This window comes from Thermobia domestica, chromosome 2 (genome assembly GCF_964235325.1).
Source record: "Thermobia domestica chromosome 2, izTheDome1.hap1.1, whole genome shotgun sequence".
Lineage (NCBI taxonomy): Eukaryota > Metazoa > Arthropoda > Insecta > Zygentoma > Lepismatidae > Thermobia > Thermobia domestica.
Window position 1 is genome coordinate 289,543,751 of NC_137455.1, and position 15,335 is coordinate 289,559,085.

Sequence of the window (15,335 nt, forward strand, 5' to 3'; positions counted from 1 at the left end):
AACTCTTACGTCGGTGGACAGTCTTTGGCAACTACTGATTTTATCATTCAGTTCTTCAAATATTAAAAATATTAATTTCATAGGAAAAACTTGACTTACTTAAATAAGTGGTGATTTGATGTTAATTCCAAGAAAAGTGCAAGTCATGCTCACACTATCTTGGTCTGCGACATCAATTTATCGAGATCTTGCCCAACGTACTCAACAGATAAGAAAAGAAAAGTAAAAAATATTTTCTTATCTGAAACAGAGATACCGGTAGTACAATATTTACTGTTTTGGAGATGAAATAAGCTCTTATTTAATAAGATACAGAAATGCACATTCAGGTGAAATTTAAAAGTCATTTTGTTTCCTTGTTACTGTGTGTAATCAGCGATTATCACAAATGGTTAAGCACTTTCAAATCCCAAGTAAAGAAGATGAACAACGAACTGAGATTGAGTATACACCTCATAGTGAGAACATAATGCTAGCTGTGAAGAACTCTTGGAACAAGGTGAAATGTATCCTGTTAAAAATTACGATTGAACCTGTTCTTTTGGCTTCAATGATAGCTGTTGGTTTACAGGGTGTTGCATATTCTAATTTGATGCTACTGAAAGCCTGCAACATTAATTTGGGATATGGAAGACATTCATGTGAAGCTATGGTGCAAGGAAACAGTGTGTTTAAAGAGCATGAAGCAGAATCTCAGAAACTTGTGGCCAAAATTGACGTAGGAAAGACTATCATTGCCAATGTTTTCCCTGTTATTTTTGTGCTATTTATGGGTTCTTGGAGTGACCGCAACGGCAGGAAGCCTGTGATGGTTGTAGTGTTCTTTGGACAACTTTTGTCAGTGTTTGGTATGTTGGTTACCTTTCTCTTTTCAAAGTGGCCAGCACAATTCACCGCTTTTCTTGATGCTTTGCCTACGGGTCTGACGGGTGGTCGCACAGCTTTGACAATGACAATGTTCAGCTATATCGGTGACATAAGTAGTGAAGCAACAAGGACTGTCCGTATGGGAGTAGCGACTGCTGCTTTTCTTATCGGGTTGTTTATTGGGACTGGCATAAGTGGTTTTGCATACAGACAAATTGGAATTGGTGGCATATTTTGGACAGAACTTTCTATTTACATGTTCTGCTTATTTTATACAATCTTTAGAATTCATGACATACCTCGGGAGGAAGATGAATCTCAAGATAATTGTTGTGCGAAGATATTTGACGTGAAGGAACTTGCAAAGACTTTCAAAACTGCATTCAGACAACGAGATGGTTCCAAAAGACTTCAGTTTGTTCTAATGATCCTAGCTACTTTCTTTGTTAATGCTCCAGTTATGGGTAAGGTTTTATCTAATTTTCGCAAACTGTTTGTTCTAATCTTTATTATAGTAATTTGTTATTATAACAAAATTAATGTTCATGTACAGAAAGGAAAGAAATGCTGAACAAATAAGATATAATCAAATGGGGTTTGTTAAACATTTAACTGAGCTCAGTAAATTTTAAATTGAAACTTCAAATTACATTTGTGCTAATATTCGTTACGAAGAAGCTAACTTGAACTTTATTTATTAGAAGTGATCATAATTGAAGCTATATTATAAGTAATTTCCTCATGATGTAACTTCAAATCATACTATCTGCAGATCCCTTCAACCTCAATATTCTTAAATTTTAGGTCCTTCTGCTAATTAACATCAACGTCATCATCCCTTCTTTTTAATCCTTCAAATCCACTTAGCTTCAGCTTACAAGCATTTGATCTCTCGACTTCACTAAGCGTCAGTCTGGGTACTGATTCCTTTAGGTTGCACACGTAGTCTATGGTTACTTTACAGTACATATAAGCAGGGGTGCCCACAAGGGGGGGCTATGACGCAAACTGCGTCATTGAAATATTTGGGGGGGGTTAAAAATCTATATAAATATGTTTGACGGGGGGGGGGGTAAAAATTAATCGAAAAGATTTTTTTCATGGAAGAATACCTATGGATAGACAATTGCGGGGGGGTGCGTCATGGACATAAGGGGGGGTGGGCACCACTGATATAAGTATCTCCAACTAATCCATGTATGACGTGAAAGCTTACTTTTGCAGTCTGAGACTAGTAAAACTAACGCATAGTCTTAAAGAATTGTCCTTCATATAACTTTTATTTTACGTATAACTTAGAAACCAAAGGCCTGCATTGCATAATATTTCATAAGCTTGTATAGCAAGTCAAGGTCTATCTGCATTCCAAGTTTGATCCCGATCGAGTGAGTTTGGTTGACAGTAGTTATTTCCCACTAGCCAATGTATGACGTAGGAACAGACTTTTACGATCAGAGCAAGAAGAGAGAGAGCAGACTGAGAAATAAAGGGTACGGAACGAGTTAGGTAGAATGGAATAAAACAAATGTTGGCAATTACTCATGAATCCCGAAGTAAATTAGTGTATCTACAAAACGATTGACTACATCGGAGTTTGTTACCTCTTATGTCAAGCAGTAGTCCATGAATGGCCTCATAGTGTTGGTTATGTACCCTTCCTGGGAAGAGAACCTACGACCACTCTAAGTGTTCGGCTACTCCCAAGTAAAACCATAAACATAAGACCAGAGACTAGTATCCATAAAATTATCGGTTTAGATGTTAAATGAGTTGTTTCGAGATAAACGAGTTGTTTCTGCTACGTACACTGCGTGTTAATATACATTGGACGACAAAAAAAGAAGAAATTGTTCTAAGTCGACTTAATTTCGTACATGTGAATGGCTTTGGCGGCATATAAAATTATTAGAATAGTAATGATCTGTGACTGCTAGAACGGAGCCATGTGACCCTGTTATTAGGCCTGACAGAGCATATAAGGGAAATGCGCAGCGTTAGAAGCTTAGTGGGTAAAGTTATGTCAATTGACGGGAAATTTCCTGTAAAATGCGAAATTCTTAGCACTGGTGGGAAGCGGAATTTTTCTTTAAAATAGGCTTAAAACGGTAAATTCAGACATTCTCAACTTTTTTAGGTATAAGACCCTTAACACTGAGCTCTTGTGTGATATAAATGAGGCGTGTAGTTTCTAAATCCGCCATCTCCTTCATAAACGGTTTCGAGAAAAACAGGTAAAAATGATAACTCAGAGATTATGTGAGATAAACTTTTCTTTTTATAAATACTTTACTGCTTTCAGGACATTCATTAAAACTACCAAATGACAAAAATCTCTCTCATCCCATTTCTCGGTTATTGCAGAAAGGAGTTTGGAGATGGCGGATTTTGAAAACAACTTTTGGAGTTGGAGGGTTTTGAAACAAACGTACATAAGTTTTTTGGGGTTTATTTGCTTCCAAATCATTACTATTATAATTTCTGATAACTATTTCAGAACAGAACAGTAGATGGATTTCAGAACAGAACAGTAGATGGAGATAAACTGAATCTAAACAACGATATTAACTTATTGGGTGACATTATAATGTGCACAAACAAGGAAAAAAAATGAAGCTATAATCATAGTACTTTAGCTACATTTACGGGTCAAGTTCCGAAGTTCCCAGCCCGTTTAGAAATATCGTCTCCTAACGTAACATAAGCTTACTTAACCTCACCTCACTAACCTAATCTAACCCATTGCGACCTAACCTAACCTAACAGCCTGACATAACAGGCTGGGAACTTCGGAATAAATGCCACCTTTACCAACACGAAAAGGATTGAAAGTGATCTTTACACTGTTTTCAGATATAGTTCTCATCAGAATCAAGTTCGAAACACTGGCATTCAGCCTAATCCTCATCTACACTTTCTTCTGTTGAAGCAGTCAGTCTCTTTTCAGCATCAACATAAATGGCTAAGTTTGAATTAGCACGCCAATTCTCCCCGAATTGTTTCGTTAGGAGTAGAACAACATCTTGCAACTTTTTTTCATTAACGTCGGTCTTCAATTCATAGCATAGAATAGAATAGAACCGAGATGATGGGGTTTACAAACACACTGCTGAGTGTAGATGGCGGCTTTTGAAGATTACCCTGAACTTTAAAGCAGTAATTGAGGGTGGAGGTGGCGACATTTCAAACAACTCTTTTCACCATCATGTAGGGCATGGAAAGGAATACCAGTAAATCTACTTACCTCATTTTTTTTGAAAATTGGAGATGGCGGATTTAGAAACTATACGCCTCAAATGAACCTCAGAAACACACACACACACACAAAAAAGAAAACTTGAAAAATCAAGTTAATGTAAAGCAATTCCAAAATACCCTGCCAATCGCTGTATCTCTCTTTCCTTTTTTGTGACAGGGAACAAGCAATGTGCTGCAACACAAAAATCGTTAGGCCAATGCAACTGAGTTGCAGAACATAGCATTCCCTTCCAAACGATAAAGAACGACATAGTGTTCGTTACAAAAAAAAAAAAAAAAAAAAGTGTACACGGTATTTTTTAATTTTTTTTATCTTACCATGCATAATTATAAATAATATCTTTTTATACTACAAGAATGAATTCCATTGTAAGTAGAGATGCAAAAAAGCCGGCTTTTTTGAATCGATGTTTTTTTTCACATAAAAAGCCGGCTTTTTTGGGAAAAACCGAGAATTTTGGAAATTTTGGCTTTTTTCATTTTCATGATTTTTCTATCTAAATAGCTTTCTTATAGTATATTCTATACTTAGATAAGAATTCCATGACCTAAATGCCATATTTCGCTCTAAAATTCACCATCAAGATGGATGGAGCACATGTTTTACGAATTAAAGCTAACATGAAGAATGTAGTATTTGAGGGCAATTTTAGAGGCTATTTAACTTTATTTTAACTTTTGAGTTATCGATATTTTTTCTTCTCGATATCACTTCAGTTTGTCGTCTGTTTCATTTCTAAGAGCTTAGTACTCTAGCTTCTAACGCAGAAGTTAAACTTACGTTTTTCTATATATCCGTCAAAGCGTACGTTTTTCAATATATCCGTCTAACCGTAATTCCAAATTTCTGTTATACTGTAGCTGTGCAACGATTTAGCAATAATTTTCCGGATACAACCTTGAATACTAATTTATACAAATAATCAGTAGCGGATTTAGAAACGTACTTTGGGACGGGTTTCTCTGATTGTTTCATTTTCTAAAATCTCCTAATTTTATTTGGGAGGAGCTTGAAGTTTATGAGTACAGGCATAACTAATACTGTATTTCGTTTCGTTTATATATTTAGCGATAATCTGCCGGATACAACCTTGAAGATCATTTTATACTGAGAATCAGTGGCGGATTTAGAAAAGTATTTTGGGAGGTTTTTTTTTTCTTACTAATGTTTAGTTTTTCTAAACATTCGTAATTTTTATTTGACGGCAACTTAAAGTTTATGAGTAAAGGCATAACTAATAGATATTTCGTTTGTTTTAGACATTCCGTAATTTTGGGGAACAGGCTTCAGTCCGAAAGACCGCCCCCCTAACCCTCGCAAAACCGTCACTGCTGGTAATTAGTAATAATAACGATTTAAAAACAATAAGAAATGAAGTCAGCCAACTCACAGTACACGCACTATTTCTACTTCATAGATGGAATGAAGAAAAGTTTTGTCAGAATGGTCGAATGCTGAGTTGAATTCCGGACTTCTCGATAGAAGCGCAAAAGCTCCAGTCAATCATGTTTGTTGTGCAGTTGTATTTATCTTAACTTAAATATATTCCGTAGTCCTTTTTTTTGTGTGTGTTGGTGGGGTGGGGAGAGTTCCATAATGATATGAAGGGTGTGAGCCAAGAACATGGTAACTATCAAATTTTCAATTGCTGAGTTAATAAGCTTTCCGACTTTCAAAATGGATTGTGCAGCAGAAAATTTCTAATTTCTTAAAATAGTAAAATTATGGGTTACCATGTTCTTATCTCACACCCTTCATGTTCAATCCCTCTTGTTAAAAATACAGAAAACTTGAGGACTGAATAAACCATGATGGTGCTTATATAAAACTGTAGAATTTCAAGAATATACAAAACCAAAAGCTCTAGGTGTGCAGCCTTTAAGTGTATCATATAAATCTAAGTATTTTTCTTATGTTTTATTTTAATTTTATTTTGTTCCAAAAAGAGGGTATGGAATATTTTGAAGTAAAAATACTACATAGAATTTTGCTACTTATTTGAGTATTTTTTAAAAAGAAGTATTTACTTTTAGGGTTGGCTGGTTTACACCAGCTGTTTTTCTTCTTTTTTTTAAATAAACAACTGGTTTAAACCGAAAAAAAAATAAATGGTACGAAAAATGCGAATCGTGTGAACTTCATGGTGATGTTTCCATACATCAAACCATCTGCATTAGTTTTGTTTCCTTTTCATCTCTTAATCAAGGTGTCCCATGTTCAATTCTCGGTCGAACCGCAACCCTTCTTTCATGCGTAAACAAAGTAGCGGTTCGGATGTCACTTTAAGCGAAAATCTTCTCCTTGATAATCTCGGTATTACGTAAGGATGTTAAGCCTGAACATACGAAACGAAACTAAATTGTATATTTCTGCATGCCTGAATGTCTGTTGTTTTATAAAGAAGCCAAGGTTGCTTAAATATACTGATATAAATTGACAAAATTTATCGATTGCCTACGTAGCTTCCAACATTAGCTTGGATTGTACTTTCAATGATATGTACGTACTAAATTTGTAATTTAATACCTCAGTTTTAGCGTACTGGTTATGATACGTTGACCTTTAAATTTTACATGCAAAGCAATAACAGGATTTTTTCCGTTATTGTTTTACATTTAGAGTAATGACGGGATTTTCTCGATGGCTAGGGAGGGAGTTTCTCAATTTAAGAAATTTACTGACCGGACTTCTTTAAGCTTATGTGACCTCTTCCAGCATAACCCCGTTGTTGCATAATAACACCAAGGCGAAAAAAACTTATTTCTGTCAATATGTAATATAAATACATAAAGCAAAATATCTAAACCCAAAAAAACCTGGTTTAAACCAAAAAATCCTAGTTTAAACTCCCCCCCAAAAAACGGATTTTTGGCATTTTCAAAAACAACCATGGCTCTTGCCAACCCTGCTTACTTTTGTATGTAGGAGGTTAAAAAAATCTTATTATATACATTGGTTAATCCTTTGGAATTCATAATGTAAATATGTTGAGAAGTAAAACTGTTTGAAATATCTTTTCGAAATTCATGGTTTATTTTCGAGGTTTTATATTATTATCGGCATCAACCACTAATTAAATGACTTTTTGTGTTGTAGAGAAGCGAAATAAAATCTGGTTTATCAATTTAAAGCAGAATTTTCAAAAAAGCCCAAACTTTCCCAAGCAAGAAAGCGAAGCAGAAAAAAACGAGTTTTTTTTCCAAAAAAGTCGTTTTTCTTCCGAGCCCTTGCATCTCTAATTGTAAGTCATAGTCCGTCTAAAGCGGTATTTTTCAAAATTGTTTACTACTAGAAGATGTAAACTATATCTATTTAGGTTGACGGGAAATTTTGCATCAAATCGGGAAATTTCTTGGCTTTGGAGGGGAATTTTGCTGTTACAAAACTGGCATCACTGAGTGGGTACTGAGAAGGACCACGGAGAATACCACATGTTCATGTGTGTAGGTCCACATGTGACCGGCTATTCAAATCGTTCAACATCTAGGCATGTGGAGCATTCAGACATAACATTGGCCCAATACAACTGAATGGGGACATTAGGGAAGTCAAGCCAATGCGTCATCAAGGTAGGGGTGTTCGATAAGGCTGAAGACCTATCAAACTTCGGGAGTGAAAATTTATCGAGTTGTCATCGCTTACTCGAAACCGTTCGAGTATTTGAAATTATCGAAGTTTCGGGTATTATCGAAATTTCGAGTATTATCGAAGTTTTGGATATTATCGAAATTGCGAGCATTATCGAAGTTTCGGGTATTATCAACATTTCGAGTATTATCGAAGTTTCGGGTATTATCGACATTTCGAGTATTATCAAAGTTTCGGGTATTATCAAAAGTAGTGATGAACAGTTCGGTTCCTTCACCCCTCCAATGATTTCTTCTTGCAGCCAAACTAGTCAAAGAACTTCTTTCATCAGATAAGTTATTGCAAAGTTGTATTTGTCGAAATCACATGTAAAATTATTTTTCTGCCTGCCCCGTTATTGGCGCAATCGGCAAAGTGACTATTAGTACGCTAATGTTATCTTGGATTCCAATTCCATTCGGGTGATGCATGTTTTCTCTTCCTTTTTCTCTCTTCTGACAGACTGCTTAAACCTTGTACAGATCTGTGGGGAAAAACTTTTCCTTCAGTACATTGCTAAGGAGAGAAGTTTTAAAATGAACACACTGCCTATATGCAATACATATTATATACAACTATGATAACCTCGAATACATCGTTTCTTTCGAACACTCCGATAATCCCGAACTTTTGCAAATATTCAAGCGACTCGACAAATGCGATCATATAGATAATTTTCTGTATTTTCTGCTTTCAAACAATTCGAGATTCTCAAACAGTTCGAGTATCTCGAAGTTGTATAATGTTTCTTACATTTCGAGTGCATCGTACACTTCGAAAGTCCCGAACATTTCGTGAGTCTCCATCATTTCGAGAGTCTCGATCATTTCGGGAGTCTCGAACATTTCGGGAGTCTCGAACATTTCGGGAGTCTTGATCATTTCGGGAGTCTCGATCATTTCGAGAGTCTCGAAAGTTCGATAATTCGATAAAATTAAAATTCTTTATCGATGAAACGGTTTTGAAATTTTATCGAATTGTTATCGATTACTCGATTATCGGAACAGCCCTACATCAAGGTTCTGGTCGACAAAGTCCAACCACACTGTGAAAAGATAGCCATGTTGTGCGCCAAGCATATCGTAACACCTTTATATCTGCACCTGCCATCCAGGCACAAGTAATGGACTCACTACAACACTCTATGTCAGAGACTAGTAGCAGCCGGACAACTAAATCACTGTTCCATGCGTAGGCTATCATTAACACCACAATACGTACGTACGTCTGTGTTTGAAGTGCCATACCTTGGAAGCATGGACTACTGACGAGTGGCATCGCATCGTTTTCAACAATGAACTTCGGTTCGGCACTACGTCGGATGACCATCGTCTGCGAGTATGGAGGCGCCGATGGGAGAGAGACACCGAAGATCGTGCCAATGTTTTAGAGAGATACACCTGTGTTATTCCTGGCGTCATAGTGAGGGAAGCCATCGAGTATGACTTCAGGTCACATCCCGTAGTGATTTAGGGAACTCTCACGGTACAACAGTACGTTACGGACATTCTGTGGCCTCATGTGTTATCTGTCATGAGACGGTATCCTGATATCATCCAACAGGTCAAAACTCGTGTACACACCACGTTTCAGGAAATTTTGTACAAAATGAAAATCAGGTAACTTATTTGAGCATCTCTGGCGAGAATCAGAGTAAAAACATCTCCATGAACGCTGCATTGTAAAAATAATATATTACCTTTTCTCTGAATTTTTTTCTAATTATGAAAATATACATAGTAGATATGAAGATGAAAGAAAAATTCAAACCAAAATAATAGGCAAAATTGTTAAAATTTTAAAAATATATCAAAACATGATTACTTCTGTCAATACCTTATTACCTTGGATTCATGGCTTGTACGTTATTGTCTTTAGAATGCATCAGGCTTTAAAACACATCTTCCATGATTAATAAATTTGGAGATTTTGCAGGAAAATATGCTGTTTAGCAATCTAGGTGACCAATCGGATTCTCTGTATTACATACTTAGGCCTACAACAAATATAGAACAAAATATTACGTGTCCTATGTTTTGCTAACGGGGGGCACGGTAGCTCAGTGATAGAGTGCCTACCTCTGGTGAGTGGGGTTCTTGGTTCGATCCCCGGCCAAGTAAATTTGTAGTGGACAACATTGTGTTAGCGGGTTTTCTCCGGTTTCCTCCCACTTTCTCATTCCATAAATTCTTCCTTCATAATTTACTTGCTATCGTCTCCTTTAGCCTAAAGGGCATAATTGTGGGACGTTAGACTGAAAGTTTTTTTTACTATGTTTTACCAGTTTTATTGACGTGCGTTAGTAGGTATAAAACAGACATAGTTTAGAATTTTTTGCAATATTTTGAAATATTAAAATAAAAACGACTTTAAAATTCTTGCTTGCACCCAAATTATTATAGAAAAATATTTTCTTGAGATGTTGCTTTCAGAATGATATCACGATCCATAAATAATTCTAAAAATTGGAAAACCAACCGAAATTTTTCTTAGAAATAGTATTTTCCCCTTCTTTCATATAGGACATAGGATCAGGTACCTGTACAAAATTGCCTGTAAAAATACTGCATGTTACATGTTATATATATATATATATATATATAGTGGCGGATCCAAGAGGGGCTATAGGGGCTATAGCGCCCCCCTTGACGCTCAGATATACACTGGATAAAATGGGCTTCAATCCTGCTTTACACTGGATAAAACGACAAAATATGGTTTAGCCCCTCCCTTGATCATATCCTGGATCCGCCCCTATATATATATATATATATATATATATATATATATATATAGAGAGAGAGAGAGAGAGAGAGAGAGAGAGAGAAAGCTAAGTTTCCTTCAAATATGACAACTAGATATGTCAACACTGCCACCTTTGTTAGTTAATCATTTACTCATGCTAGATGACACTGCCGTTATGCTTTTGGTTTCTCAGAAAACCTAAAATAATAACCTACAATCCACTACAAAGGGACAGAACTACGACCACTTAAAAATTGCACTTTAAAAAAATCAAAACCAATATGAACTCAAAGTAAACAAACAAATAAAATTTGCTTAAGCAAATACAAACTTGTGCTTTTGGATTATTTTTCACTATTACTTGTTTAATAATGCAATAACTTTACTTATTAAAGCAATTTTGTCATCGTGAACTTTTTCTGTATATTTAATTCATGTAGATGTGCAGAGAGGGGAAAGAAACAGACAAAAAGAGATAATAAAAAAAGGAGATAAACATGACGGGTACAAACAGCTTTCAATGTATACAAAAGAAAGAAAAACAAAAGTATCTCCAAGTAAATTCTCACAACAGTGCGAATACAGGGTAAACAAACGCTCAGCTCAAATATGGACTTCAGTGCAAATTGTGTTAATAGTTTTCAGACGAAAAGAAATAAAGAAAAAATATCAACACTTCATTCGGTATTCCCGGAGACAGATCAGTAACACAGTGAACCAGCAAAAGAGAACACTTTACTAGTTTAATTCTTCTTTTCAATTTTAGTGCTGCTCTAAGACAATGCTGTGCAAAGGCAGATGTGATTTGTGTTCCCATTGTAATGTAGCACATCATCCATTTATGGAACGGATCAATTTTTTTATTCGTAAAACTACTGTCGAACCAGTTTTACTGATAGTTACAATGGCGTTTGCTTTGCAAACTATAACAAACCAAAATCTTATGCTACAGAAAGCGTGTCACGTCAATTTGCGGTTTACTGAAGAAGCATGTGATGCCGTTGCCAGTGGTGAAATCACGAACTACCGTGTCGAGGAAGGTGAATCTCAAAAAGTTGTTGCAAATATTAACATTTGGAAGGCTGTAATAGAAAACTCTTTTCCAATATTCTATGTACTTTTCATGGGTTCGTGGAGTGATCGCCACGGACGGAAACCACTTATGGTTCTGTGCTTATGCGGTTTAATTTTGATGACAGCAGGTGCCACATTGTCTGTGTTTTTCTGGGAATGGCCAGCCGAAGTGAGTGCAGTGCTGGAGGCAGTTCCTCATAGTGTAACTGGGGGTCGTGTAGCTCTCACAATGTCCATGTTCAGCTACATTGCTGATATAAGCTCTTTTGAAACAAGGACAGTCAGAATGGGAGTCGCAACTGCATTCTTTATGGTAGGGTTTCCCATTGGTTTTGCATTTAGCGGACTTCTTTACCAGAATTTTGGGTTCTACGGTATATTCAGCACATCTTTTGTTCTATACTGTGCCTCTCTGGTTTATATTATCTATAGGGTTCGCGAAAATCAAGAAAGTTGTTTGTTGCACAAGAAGAAATCATGTATTGATATTTGTGATGTGAGTCATCCAGTGGATTCTTTGAAGACAGTAGTCAAAACAAGAAGTGGTTCTCAAAGACTTCAGCTGTTATTAATGGTTGTGGTGACGTTCTTTATTCATGCTCCTTTCCACGGTATGTTTTAATATAATTTTTATTTAATTTGTTGCTTGCTAATCACTGATAGCTTCTTGGTTTAGTCATGTCAGTGGCATGACATTCTTTCCTCAGAAGTATAATCATTATGATTTATTATCTTTATTGTCTATAGTCTCTAGAGATGGGACTGTCATAGTTGAAAAGTCTTACAAGGCAGGGTACCCATATGTAATACGCCGATTGTGATAAAATTGCACAGACATAGAGAACATCGAAAAACAAGCGACACGTAGTTTTTTAACATCTGAAAACAAGCGCATTGAAAGGGTCAAATAGGGGCATGAAAATGGGGTAAAAATGAGATTATATGGAATATAGCGAGAACGAGAAGAGATATCGGAAAAGGTTAAATGTACGAAATACTACGACGCAAGGCAATGGGGTAGAACGCACCCATGCGAAGAAAGCAGAACATCCAGAAATGGACCAATCTCGTGTACAACATTATGGCAATGTGTTACGGAAATGAGTGAAAAGGGTGGTAAGGAGCAGAAAGAAAGAAGAAACGAAAACAGAAAATACCTATTTTTACTTTGGGTGCATATGTTGCCCGTATGCGAAAGAGATGCAGATTCATCTCAATGCGCGAAGATGAGATAACACGCAGGAAGGATGCAAACGCCGTTCGTATAGACAGCCAGCGAGACAGTAATGTGCAGTGGGTTGCATATATCATGTAATGTGAACAACGATGAGATGGATGTTGGAAACGAAAATGTGTGTAGGCAGTAGTAACACAAATGTTACTATTATTGTTATGTTGTACGCGTATTTTCGTAATGATATAATGTTCATGCGTGGTGCTGATATTACTGTTGCTATTTATCTTACGTATGTGTACCATCTGCTATTACATTTTACTGTGCTTTGCATTGTTGTTCCCATTACGCGATATATGCAACCCACTTTGCATTACTATCTTGCTGGCTGCCTATACGAACGGCGTTTGCATCCTTCCTGCGTGTTATCCCATCTTCGCGCATTGAGATGAATCTGTGTCTCTTTCGCATACGGGCAACATATGCACCCAAAGTAAAAATAGGTATTTTCTGTTTTCGTTTCTTCTTTCTTTCTGCTCCTTACCACCCTTTTCACTCATTTCCGTAACACATTGCCATAATGTTGTACACGAGATTGGTCCATTTCTGGATGTTCTGCTTTCTTCGCATGGGTGTGTTCTACCCCATTGCCGTATTTCGTACATTTAACCTTTTCTGATATCTCTTCTCGCTCTCGCTATATTCCATATAATCTCATTGTTACCCCCATTTTCATGCCCCTATTTGACCCTTTCAATGCGCTTGTTGACCGATATTAAAAAATACGTGTCGCTTGTTTTTCGACGTTCTCTATGTCTGTGCAATTTTATCCAATCGGCGTGTTACACATGGGTACCCTGCCTTGTTAGAATAGTTGGTCGGGTTAAAGTCTAGAGTCTCTTTCATGCAGCGAGGTAATATGAGCCGTGAACCTACAGCTAAACATGGGATCCAAACCACATAAGCTTTTGCATTTTAAATCTCAGGCAGCATCTCGCAGCAAGCAAGGAGGCTACGACGTCATTTAAATACCAGATTCAAATGTATACTTAGCTAAGTGTTTCTCATGATATCGCAGTATGTATGCATCTTTTTTTCGACTTACAGTTTCAGAGAACGACTTATTGTGATTGTTTTTGTTTGTTCAATTAAAACCGCAAGGAAAAAAAGTGCCCATGTATTGCATGTGATAGATTTTCTTATGGTTATGAAGGTTTTAAAAATTCAGGTTTTGTAGCCATATTGTCGATAAAAGTATTCAATGTTTTTTCTTCTGCAAACTTTAGTTATCAACACTGTCCATTCGATATCTATATCATTTGAAAGAGTACTTCATTACGAGTGAAATAATTTACCATTTGCGTTGCTTGTGTGAAATACAAGTACATATACTAATACCATAGGGCGGTATTGAGTTGTAGCCTGTTTGTAATGTTTTGTATTATCAAGATACTTTTAAGATTTCTTTTTGGATTTCTTAATGAAAGGTTAATTTTTATTCATTTTAAAAATATTCTTTTGAGGAAATTCAAAAAGAAATTTCATTGAATTTCACTGTTTTTCCCAATAGGGATATGATATCAACAAATGATAAACCAGCCTTTAAAAAACCTGTTCGGTTACTAATAAACTGAGGAACCATTTACCCGTCTGGTGCAATGAAACTAGAGACTAAGGCCACTTAAATAAACTTAAACTAAATAACAGGAAAATTATCCATCATCTAAGGGTTAAAGTTGTATAGTTGTCAATAAGATCAAGCACGTGCATGTTACTTTTCAAAATACGTGGGTAAGTCAATAAGTATGTGCACGTTCTTTGTAATTGTCTGTAGGTTGGCTGTGCTGCTTTCTACGCTAGCAAGCCGATAGATAGCATCATTATCTTTGCTTGAGAAAGGTTCGCTTTGCGTTGTTGCGAAGTAAAAGAGATGCGCCACTGTCCGTTTGCACCATAGAAGAACAGAGTTCCGTAATCCGTTTGCGTCTGTGTGTGTGTGTGGTCTGAAGGTACACTCATGTCCAAAATGATTGTCGCATATCTATAACAGTCTTGTTGTGCGAATATAATTGGATAATGATTTCGCACTGTACTTTTGATACTGTTACTATGTGTATAATCGGGAAAGAATATTCGTGGTAATTTTCATAAGAAAAAATTATAAACACGAAAATTAAAATGAGTACAGCAAAATGTTGCTAAATGGACAAGAAAAGATTTTTATCGTTATACTGTTCTTATTTATAGCTCTTTCGACATGAAATTTATCACATACATGTCTCTGTCGATTATACACATAGTAAAAGTGTTAAAAATTACCTGCGATATCATTATCCAATCATATTCGCACAACAAGCCTGTTATAGATATGAGACAATCATTTTGGACATAAGTGTACATAAGGAGGTGAAATCCTTAGGATACTTTCGACACAATACGGGAGCGATGTTTCACTATTTCGATGTGTTTACCAGTGGATTAGAAAGCTCAAAGCGCTCTGCTCTTCTCTCGTCCTTAATGTTTGTTCGACCGCTTCTCACTTTCTCTTGCTTTAGCCATATGTGGATCAATATTAAAACGGAAATTGAAGTG

At 36.3% G+C, this 15,335-nt stretch overlaps 1 protein-coding gene across 1 annotated transcript in view; it reads left to right on the forward strand.

Annotated features, from left to right (window-relative positions):
* The first annotated feature begins 371 nt into the window (after window positions 1-371).
* LOC145678562 (putative peptidoglycan muropeptide transporter SLC46) overlaps window positions 372-15,335 on the forward strand; it is a 35,771-nt gene continuing 20,807 nt past the window's right edge. Inside the window, exon 1 of the mRNA XM_081748861.1 lies at window positions 372-1,331. Coding sequence (XP_081604987.1) covers window positions 389-1,331 — 943 coding nt within the window. The 5' untranslated portion in view covers window positions 372-388. The remainder of the gene's footprint in view (window positions 1,332-15,335) is intronic.